Consider the following 11,698-nt stretch of genomic DNA (forward strand, 5'->3'; position numbering starts at 1 on the left):
TTAATTCTAAAAAGCATTCAGAAGGAATCTTAGAGATGCCTTCTGTATTTTACCCAATCCTCTAGTGTAGGACTGACTGTTCTGTGCCAGCCTGCCACTAGCAGACAGGTTTCTGACCCCATGGGTTAGGGCCTATGTGCTCTCTGAGGCAGGAAACAAAGCCTGCTCTGGGTGGAGGTGCTTCACACATCCCCCCTGCAGGAACTATACCACCTGGCGGTGAGCCTCAAAGGCTCAGGCCTCATGTTACAGTCCCACAGGATACTCCAGATAGTGAAGATACCCGCCCCCAGACAAAGCACCAATTTTGGCAGCAAGTTTGGCTGGAAACGTAGGAAAAACATAAGGTGGCCAGAACTGAAGTGATACCCTCCCTGCAGAATCCTCCATCTTGGTTTGGAGAAAGGGGACCAACAGAGTTAGGTCTGTATCCCCCATCCCAAAGGGAGTAGACACAAGAAGGGTGTAGCCACCCTCAGGGACAGTAGCCATTGGCTACTGCCCTCTGACCCATGTAACAACCCTAAATCTTGTATTTAAGGGCTTTCCTGAACCCAGCTCACCAGATTCCTGGTGGCATGACAAGAAGAAATAGGACTGCATAGCTGAAACCCCCAGCAGAAAATAAGGAAGACGACAACTGATTTGATGCCAGCCCTACTGGCCGGTCTCCTGCTTCAAAGAACATGCAAAAGAATAGCGACGCATATAGCGGGACCAATGACCTCTACCAAGCTCCAGAGGACAGCCCTGCACTCGAAAGGACCAAGAACTCCCGTGGACAACGACCCTGTCCAAGAACAAACAACAACCAAGGACTCAAGCCTCACTCCGAATGCATGAGTCCTGACCAATCTGTACCTGACACCCACACCCTGTGACCAGGTGGCCTAACCAGCTAGAGAGGATCCCCAGGCAATTCTGAGCAAGTGCTCCCCCTAGGTTGACCTCTCTACCCTTCCACGACGACGCCTGCAGAGGGAATCCAGAGCACCCCCCGACCGCAACAGCTCCGGACGAAGACATTCGATGCCTGGAGACACATTGCACCCGCAGCCCCCAGGCCTCCAAGAACCCAACCTCCAGTGCAGCTACGGTCAGCAGGCAGCCCTCTTCCCTGTCCAGCCTTTGGTTTGCCCGAGACGAACTCCTGGACCTCGCCTGCAGCATCTGAGTGAGCCCGGGGGCCCCTTCATAGAGAAGCATTGAAAACCCGACAACTTGTTTGCACACTGCACCCAGCCACCCCAGTGCCTCTCTAAACCCCCCCATGTCTGCCCTCCAAGGACGCGGGTACTTAACTGCCTGCAGATCTGATTCTGAGTGCCCTCAGTCTCCATAGGAGCCCATGTTAACTTTTTTTCAGCTTTGACCTCTGCACCCGGCCGGCCCCTTGTTGCTGGTGTTGGGTGTTTGGGGTTAACTTGAACCCCCAGCGGTGGACTTCCTATCCCCTGGAGACTGGAACTGTAAGTCAAGTACTTACCTCTAAAACTTGACTTTGTTTTCTTCCCCCAGGGACTGTTCTGAAATTGCAGTGTCCATTGTTAAAATAGATATTCTCTGTTTTATTAAACACTGTTTACTTTCCTTAAGTGAAACAAAGTTACATTGATGTCTATGTTGAGTATTAACCTGCAACAGTATTTACTTCTGAACTGAGTCTTGTGGTTCTAGTTATAAATTAACAAAATATATTTTTCTATATAAAAACCTATTGGTCTGGAGTTAAGTCATTGAGAGTGTGCTTCTTCTATTATCTGTGTGTGTACAACAAATGCTTTGCACTACCCTCTGATAAGCCTAACTGCTCGACCACACTACCACAAAAAGGAGCATTAGTATTATATACTTTAACCTGTTAAGCCTCTGGGGAACCCCTGGACTCTGGGCACACTATACCTCATTTTGATATAGGATATACAGAGCCAGCTTTCTACAGGGCCCCTTAAACATTTCTTGCAAGGGGATCCCCTCAAATCTTGTTACACCATTGAGTGGAGATTGATTGTGAAAATGTAAAGTGCAATACATTACCACTGTTGGCTTTGGGCAGTTACCAATAACCCAAGAGGCACAGCTTTTAGTGGGTAATATTGTCCATCCCTCAACAATGGTAATGACCAGGCTGTAAGTCTTTCCAGGTCTGTGCATATGATGTATACAATGCTGTTATTTCTTTTGTATTAGTTATAAACAAATTCATGGAAAGACAACAAAAACACAAACAGATTAATCTATGTGCGACAATAGCACATCAAATAAACCTTGCCAGCTCAGTTGTTATTCACTAAATAGAGAGTCGAATGTATGGTAACCATTTGACGTTTCCACTGCTAAAATAAATTGTTGAACTAAGTTCTAGCTCCACAATTGTTCCTTCTACCCTCTTAAACTGGGCCACATGTTTTTACTTCTATGACATAACCAGAAATCACAGTCCATCACAATCACAAATGTGGGGCTGATATATTGGCATCGTGACATGCATTTTTCATCGCTTGGGATACTGGCTTCTGTCATTCTCTATATTTCTTTTTTCTTTCCCAGGCTCAACACTTCATCTGTGCAGAAGAGATGAACCAGACAGCTTTAACTGAGTTCATCCTCATTGGTCTCTCCAAATATCCTAACTTGCATTCCACCCTAATTGTCATCTTCCTCTTCATCTACCTAATGGCCTTCGTAGGAAATGTGCTCATCACCGTCGTCATTAGTGCAGACCCCCGCCTGCATACACCAATGTACTTTTTTTTAATCAACTTGTCTGTCTTGGATATCTGCTGCACAACAGCTGCCATCCCAAAGATGCTGGACATCCTTATAATGAAAAGAATGGCTATCTCCTACTCAGGGTGCATCACTCAACTCTACTTGTTCACCGCTGCCCTCAGCACTGAGCTCATTCTTCTGACAGTAATGGCATACGACCGCTATGTTGCAATCTGCTTCCCATTGCGATACACAGTCATGATGAACAGAATGGCATGCATGCTTTTTGCAGGTTTTGCTTGGATGCTTGGCTTTTTGAACTCCCTAATCCACACCAGCCTCATTTTGAGGCTGTCCTTCTGTGAGGAAGACACCATTGATCATTTCTTTTGTGAAATCCCTCCAGTGCTAAAACTTGCAAGTTCAAACACCTTTGTCAATGATGTTGTAATTGTAATCGCTGATGTCATATTAGGTATGGTCTGTTTTCTGCTCACTGCAATATCATATACATATATCATCTCCACCATCCTGAAAATCCGCTCAGCTGAGAAGAAGAAAAAGGCTTTTTCCACATGTGCCTCTCATATGACAGCTGTAACCATCTTCTACGGGGGCGTCATCTACACATACATCCGCCCTGCATTTAGTGACAAGATGGAGGCTGACAAGGTAGTGTCGGCTATGTACGCCATCATGGCCCCAGTGCTGAATCCTATAATATACAGTCTGAGGAACAAGGAAGTCATAAATGCCATTAAAAAGATAATCGGGAAGCGAGCTCTTCCACAACAGACCTAGATTTGCAGATTTTAACTTTTTTTAGATAAACATGTCTCTGAGACTTTATTTATTTCCTTAGTTTTTATAAATGATCAACTTCATTTTACATAAATCAATAGATTAAATAGTTTATTCGAAAGAACTACAAGTAAATGTATAAGTAATGTGTAAGTCATCAATCAGCGAAAAAAGCGCCTTGCACGATCATGGTATTTATGGATCAATCAGTGATATTGCTTTTATCTTGAAAATAAGAACTAAATAGGAAACCAACTGAACTGAATGCTATTTACATTATTAATGTTCTTAGTCCAATGACATTGAAGGGTCATAGGACCTTATTTAGAGTTTGCAGGTGGACTACACAATTGGAGTGTCCTATCTGTCAACCTCTAAATAATGGCTTTAGGCGAGGATAGTACTCCTTATTGAAGCTAATCAAATTTATTTACTTTATAAAAAACATTACAGACGCAGTCCTTTCTTTGAACTGATGATACTCAGTGCATGCAAGTTATTGATTATTAGGCTTCAATGGTTCATTTATAGCCCTTCGTAGCAGGACGAATAAATGTACTGTAGTGTCCAAGGGTAGACAGGCAATTCTCAGGTGCTAAGAGCAGGATTATTAGTAAGGTGTAGTGAAAACCTGAGTTTACTTAACAGGTTTCATACCTTCAAGGCCTTCAGGACCATTTATTGTTCCATATGAGCAAATGCATACTATGCATAATTAGAACATTCCAACGTTGGCTGCTCCATTGAAAACAATGGAGTGCTCCGGGCTTTTACTGGCCGGTAAAAGCCCGCAGCGCCAACATTCCAATGTTCGCTTTGTTCACAGCAACAGCTGTGAACAAAGCCTCACGGAGCCCGAGGGGATTTTAATCCCCTCTGGCTTCGTGAACAATTTGTTTTATTTAATAGAACATTCTGCCCTGAGTGGCAGAATGTTCTAATAGCCTTAGAACCCGCTGTAGCGGGCTCTGCCGGCTATTAAAGGCCCTTTCCCTTGTTAAATGCCCTCGCCTTCGGCTCGGGCATTTAACGCAGGAGTGGGCCTTTAATAGCCGGTAGAGCCCGCTACGGCAGATTCTAAGGCTATATTAAGACCGAGCTGTCCACCGAGAGAATTATAAGCTATGAACACTTCAAGGCATCCAACCACAACACAAATCCGAAATAGAAGAACATGTAGGAAGTCAGCAAAAAAGGATAGTTTTAACTGTTGGCAAAATAACTCACTCTTCTTGGCAATTTATTCTGGTGCGTTACTCATTCAACAAGGCTATTTTCTGTCTATTGTTTCCACTAAGGAGTTGTAACAACAATGAAATAATGTTACAAAAGACCACCACAGAAAGTGAGGGGCAGAGAGGAGCCTTCACCACAGGTGACACTGGGATAGGTTATCCATCATATTTGTGGTTCCTGTTAAGATTACTGGAACAGGAGTGCAGCCGGTCTAATGATACAGTAATAATACACCTTCCTGTTGCCTTGAAAACACTCCTTGATTGTTCAAACAGTTATGCAGGTATGTATCATCGCTGAACCACATCATAGGTTTTGTTTTCTCCTTTGCTAGTATGCCATAATTAGACTAGCATTTAAAAGTAGCAGAAAGGGAGTCGGATTGTTATGTATTGATAACCACAATCATGTTGGAGTAGTATCTATTTTTCACACTTTTGATAACTGTTGCTTCTGCCCTAGACTACGCTTTTAATTTTACAATAAATATCTAAAATGTAACCTCTGTTTTCTAGTGTTCTTTGGTGTGTTATTCCTTAATGAAAGAGGGTTTGGGATTCCACATCTCATGTGATTACCTAAAACACATCTTGCTCGGATATTGCTCAGTGATTTTTGTGATGGGTGCAGTACAACTGGTTTTCTCATTCAGGTTCGTACATTGGCTAAAGGGCTGATTTAGACCTTGGTGGATGGAATACTCCTTCACAAATGTGACGGATAACCCATCCGTCATATTCTCCTTAGGATATAATGGGACCATAATATGGCACCAGTAACAGACACCTGTGTTTCTAGAAACAATGAGGACGTAGCATGTGCTTCTGAATTACTCAAAATCTGATGCCTTTAGCCACACAGTAGGTCACCCAACTTCCCCCTGGAGTTCACGTCTTAACCCTGGGTGCAAATGGGGGCAGACACAGCTTTTCAACAGACAACAGATCCTCTTCTGTTCTGCCACAGAACGTATTGTGAGAAGCTGAGGATCAGATGCTACTTTTGCTCAATTCATTAGCTATTATAGCCTTAGAACCCGCCGTAGCGGGCTCTACGGGCTATTAAAGTCCCGCTCCCCGCGTTAAATGCCCGAGCCGAAGGCGAGGGCATTTAACAAGGGAGAGGGACTTTAATAGCCGGTAGAGCCCGCTACGGCGGGTTCTAAGGCTATTAGAACATTCTGCCACTCAGGGCAGAATGTTCTATTAAAAAAAAAAATGTTCACGGAGCCGGTGGTGATTAAAATCCCATCGGGCTCCGTGAGGCTTTGTTCACAGCTGTTGCTGTGAACAAAGCGAACATTGGGATGTTGGTGCTGCTTGCTTTTACCGGCCAGTAAAAGCCCGCTGCACTCCATTGTTTTCAATGGAGCCCCCAGCATTCCAATGTTCTTATAGTTTATGGTGACTCCTGTACACTCTCTGGCCAATGTGAAAAAAGATTCCAAAAGCAAACGTTTTCACTTTTGCAGGGCTTCCTGTGTGCATCACTGCAAACTAACTCATAGAGCACGTTTCTTAGGAAAAACCAACACAGCAAAATTGTTCTGTCCGTGAAGGAAAGATGGGTGTGTTTAAGATAATGAGCAGTCCCATTCCACACAATAACTCCTAACTGGTTCTGCCCTCTTCCACTGAGACTACAACAAGGAGGTTAAAATCTGTTTTAGTATCAAGAGATACCTTTTGTCCTGGCTTCTGGTATGTCCAAAATATATAGTAAAGGTCTTCTCTGGTCCTTTTTAAGTAAATGACGTTCATGGGCCCTCCTGTCTTGCTTGGTTACATTGGGTCACCTTCATCCCCCACTTGAACATTCCGGGCCAAAACCATGGTCTTTGCTTTCAGAGCAGTATTTTACACCTCACCAAAGCAGCACTGTCAGACCAGCTGCAGATAGCCTAATGTTAATTTGCCTGAAAGAGCTTCAGTCAGAGAAACTGGTTATTAAAAGTTACCACTTCCAGTACATTTATCAAACATACAACTTCACCATTAGATTGAATTTTTAATAAATATTACCAACAGTGGTTGATCCAACTCTGTAGCGTATTCCTAACCAAAGATAAACAACTATCACAATACTGCACTTTAGCTTGTTACCATTAGAACATGCAATTCTGAAATTCCTACATGTTCTACTTCTAAATATCAGGCACCATATCTTGTGGGCAATAAGGCATATTTAAGAGTGACTTACTTGTTATTTAAAAGAAGGGTTTCCCTAGTGTCAAAATATTTATTTTGACATGTCTGCCTGATGGTTTAAGAGTCAGCAAACACCTATAGACTTGAAACCATGTTTTCCTTGTCAGTCTAGCGAGTGGCACAATGGATGCTGCAGTCCACAGTTGACATTTAACTTTATATGCCACTGGTTTCTTTTTTTACAGCATGTATTGTGGCCTCTTTGGAAAGTTAAACATGCCACTTAGCCATTAGCCAATTTTACAATGTTCTCGGAGTCCAAGCACATACAAATAGGGTTGAGAAATCAGTTCCCCAGTGCTCAGATTGCTAAAAAAAAACAGCAGCATCATTCCACAAAAAGAGGGGATGACGACGCAAAAAAATTCACTTTTCCATACATACAGATGTATATCAACGTCATACGTTTCCACTCTGCAAGGATACAGCCATATTAATGTAACATTGTTTGACTAATTTATCTCTTAAAAAAACAGTTCTGCAGTGCTATTTAAATACAACATCTCCTAGAAAAGTTACACAAACACATACCTTATGGCTATGCATCAGAGACTGCAGGGGCATTATCAGAGTAAGAAAACAATCCTCTCTTTGATATATGATTTACTTTCCTGAGATCAAAGCTATTGCCCTTCCCCTTACCTCTCAAGAGCTACTAGGATGCCTATTGTGATTCTTATTCTCATCTCTTTGACTTTCAATATAGTCACCCATGCTGCTATGCTTACATCAGTCACATCTCCTCTCCTTCTTAGAATTAACATTAGAGCATTAACCTAAAGTCAACTTACCAATTTAACTAATCTTTATGATAGTGGTTCCTCTATTCCCTGTCTACATTGCTAACATTAGCCAAGCTCTGACATAGAGCTACACTGCTTCCCATTATATATTGCCTCCTTCAACAACATTTCTTTTTTAGGCATTTACTGTCATCTCTATGAACTTAAAATGAAAAGTATTTTCTCCTTTCTTTCTGTCTCCCCTCACACCCAGATACACATTGTTAGAAATGGGGTTTTTGGTTGGCAGTTAGGTTGCCCTCTGTCCAAGCAAGAACCCTTACTCTAGTCAGGGTAAGTCACACACAATCCAAAATCAGCCTGTGCTCACCCTCCGGTAGCTTGGCACGAGCAGCCAGGCTTAACTTAGAAGGCAATGTGTAAAGTATTTGTGCAATAAGTCATACAATACCACCATATAACACCACAAAAATACACCACACAGTGTTTAGAAAAATATATAATATTTATCAGGATAATTGTAGAACTATCACAGGAAAGTGATATAAAGTGTCTTAAGTCTTTAGAATGCAATACAGTGTCTTTCAAGCACAAAGTACCTGGTTTCTGGGGGGAAATCTCCTCAGAGGGCCACAGGAGAAGAGATGCGTGGAAAAAGGGGTGTGTGCGTCGATTTCCGCTCAGCACACACAGACTTGCGTCGTTCTTTTCCACGCGGGGAAGTCGGGCGTCGTTTTCCGGCGCGCAGACAGTCTCTTTTCGTGGGTCGCGGGGATTACCAGATGTCCCGGGTCTGTGCGTGGATTCTCCTGCTTATTTTCCGGCTGCGCGTCGTTCTGCGGGGCTGCGCGTCGAAGTTTCGATCTCACGGTAGGCGTCGCGTCGATTTCTCCTTGGAAGTCGGGCGGCGTTGTCCTTGCGAGGCCGTGCGTCGAAATTTTGGTCTCACAGCAGGCGTCGCGTCGATTTCTCCTTGGAAGTCGGGCGGCGTTGTCCTTGCGAGGCCGTGCGTCAAAGTTTCGCACTCACGGTAGGCGTCGCGTCGATTTCTCCTGGAAAGTCGGGCGGCTTTGTCCTTGCGAGGTTGTGCGTCGAAGTCTCGATCGTCCCGAGGGCGTCGCGTCGATCAGCGTCGGTGTGCGGCGTTTTTCTCGCCGCGAAACAAGCTGTGCGTCGAAATTTTCGGCGCACGGAGCGTCCAAGTGAAAGGAAGAAGTCTTTTTGGTCCTGAGACTTCAAGGAACAGGAGACAAGCTCTATCCAAGCCCTTGGAGAGCACTTTCACAGCCAGACAAGAGTTCAGCAAGGCAGCAGGGCAACAGCAAGACAGCAGTCCTTTGTAGAAAGCAGACAGGTGAGTCCTTTGAGCAGCCAGGCAGTTCTTCTTGGCAGGATGTAGTTTCTGGTTCAGGTTTCTTCTCCAGCAAGTGTCTGATGAGGTAGGGCAGAGGCCCTGTTTTATACTAAGTTGTGCCTTTGAAGTGGGGGTGACTTCAAAGGGTCTCTAAGAAATGCACCAAGCCCCCTTTCAGTTCAATCCTGTCTGCCAGAGTCCCAGTAGGGGGTGTGGCAGTCCTTTGTGTGAGGGCTGGCCCTCCACCCTCCCAGCCCAGGAAGACCCATTCAAAATGCAGATGTATGCAAGTGAGGCTGAGTACCCTGTGTTTGGGGTGTGTCTGAGTGAATGCACAAGGAGCTGTCAACTAAACCTAGCCAGACGTGGATTGAAGGGCACAACAAGATTTTAGTGGAAAGAAATGCTCACTTTCTAAAAGTGGCATTTCTAGAATAGTAATATTAAATCCGACTTCACCAGTCAGCAGGATTTTGTATTACCACTCTGGCCATACTAAATATGACCTTCCTGCTCCTTTCAGATCAGCAGCTGCCACTTCAACAGTGTATGAGGGCAGCCCCAATGTTAGCCTATGAAGGGAGCAGGCCTCACAGTAGTGTAAAAACGAATTTAGGAGTTTTACACTACCAGGACATATAACTACACAGGTACATGTCCTGCCTTTTACCTACACAGCACCCTGCTCTAGGGGTTACTTAGGGCACACATTAGGGATGACTTATATGTAGTAAAAGGGGAGTTCTAGGCTTGGCAAGTACTTTTAAATGCCAAGTCGAAGTGGCAGTGAAACTGCACACACAGGCCTTGCAATGGCAGGCCTGAGACAGGGTTAAGGGGCTACTGAGGTGGGTGGCACAACCAGTGCTGCAGGCCCACTAGTAGCATTTAATCTACCTGCCCTAGGCACATGTAGTGCACTCTGCCAGGGACTTACAAGTAAATTAAATAGTCAATCATGGATAAACCAATCAGTAGTACAATTTACACAGAGAGCATATGCACTTTAGCACTGGTTAGCAGTGGTAAAGTGCCCAGAGGTCAAAAGCCAACAACAACAGGTCAGAAAAAAATAGGAGGAAGGAGGCAAAAAGTTTGGGGATGTCCCTGTCAAAAAGCCAGGTCCAACACACATCTTCATCTGCCTGAACGCTGTTTAATGTTGGATGTCCACACATCACTTAACTGAACTCGACTACAACAGAAGACATTCTGGGTCGGATTACGAGTTTGGCGGCCCCATTGCGGGACTGCCAAACTCGCAGAGAGGATGCCATTGCGATGGCGTGGCATCCCCCCCTCCTCCCTATTACACGATCTCCACTGGTCTGACCTGGCTGATTGGCGGAAACCTTGAAATAGAGTGTTCTTGCCAGTCAGACCTGCGGGTACAGTACTACGAGATAGCACTCAGCTCCCTTAAAGGAGCTGAGTGCTATCTTGTAGCACAGAAGGGGCCGCCCAGAACCCTCCAAATGCGCACTGTCTGCAAAGCAGACGGTGCACATTCTGATGGTGCTGAGCCCCCAGCACTTGTTCTCTGTCAGCCTTGTCATGATTGGGAAGCCGCTATGAAAAGGATGGAGGAGAGGATGGTTGTAATCTGCAAGGCAGCGATTAATCCAGCGCCGCCCTGGGTGATTACGACTAGGACCTCTGTCAGCCCAGTGGGATCTTGGATCCTAATGGAGACGCAGTCTGCTGGCAGATCCGCCCACTAAACTTGCAATGTGGCAGTTGGACTGCCACAACCACGGTGGTCCAACCTCCACCGCGAGTCTGGCAGTCTTTTGACTGCCAGACATGTGATCAGACCCTAAGTTAGTTTCTCATTTTACTCATATTCTCCTTTCGACAAAACTGTAAGGAATATGCAGATTCCTTTTAACCTTCCCAGATACACATTACCCTTTTCTTAATATTCAAGACAAACTCGAAGGGGACCCATATACGACCAAGTCTCAGAGATTGTAAAGCCTCTTCTAAGCAATATCTTATTAGAAATTGCAGACAGGTTTTGAGTCTGTAAAATTGAGGTTGAGGTTGAATTGGCAATTGAGTAGGGCTCCCAGTCACAAGCATATGAGTGAAGTAATTTTAATGATCATTCTGTACAGCAGCTCAAGCAGACTTGTGAATAACCATTCCCCTTTGTCAGGGAAAAGAGGTCCAGGGCTATCTTGATAGCAACACGTTCTAAACATACTTCAATGAGTGTACCAAGGAAATGATCAAGAGCAAAATGAACTATTAGTTTACACTGCAATGTTGCGTGAAATTAAAAAGTTATATGCATTATCCTGATGAGAATTTGATGTTTTGATAAGGATTCGACATGATAGTATAGTGTTGTGTTTCAAAAACATGGCCTGGTGAATACCATGTTTTAGGGCTATATATGGAAGTTACTCATCATTCATCTCAATGTCTACTAGTAATGGTTAATATGGGTGTTACCACTCTACTCTTCCATCTTTTTCAACAATCTATTCATGTAGCTCACTACACTGTTTGCATAACATTGCACTCTTGCTGCTGCCTGCAGTACCCTTCAGCGTTGCCCTTGGCCCCGAGCACAGAAGTCTATTGTGGGTGTGTGTCGATTTGGTAGAGCCCATCTTATTCAGCTCACCAGACCCACAAGA

At 44.4% G+C, this 11,698-nt stretch overlaps 1 protein-coding gene across 1 annotated transcript; it reads left to right on the forward strand.

Annotated features, from left to right (window-relative positions):
• Positions 1–2,577: 2,577 nt before the first annotated feature.
• Positions 2,578–10,213, forward strand: LOC138287101 (olfactory receptor 13G1-like). The gene is made up of 2 exons (XM_069227463.1): positions 2,578–3,477; positions 10,187–10,213. Exons 1-2 carry the CDS (start codon positions 2,578–2,580, stop codon positions 10,211–10,213), a joined length of 927 nt encoding a protein of 308 aa, XP_069083564.1.
• Positions 10,214–11,698: the final 1,485 nt, after the last annotated feature.

Source organism: Pleurodeles waltl, chromosome 4_1 (genome assembly GCF_031143425.1).
Source record: "Pleurodeles waltl isolate 20211129_DDA chromosome 4_1, aPleWal1.hap1.20221129, whole genome shotgun sequence".
Taxonomy (NCBI): Eukaryota; Metazoa; Chordata; class Amphibia; order Caudata; family Salamandridae; genus Pleurodeles; species Pleurodeles waltl.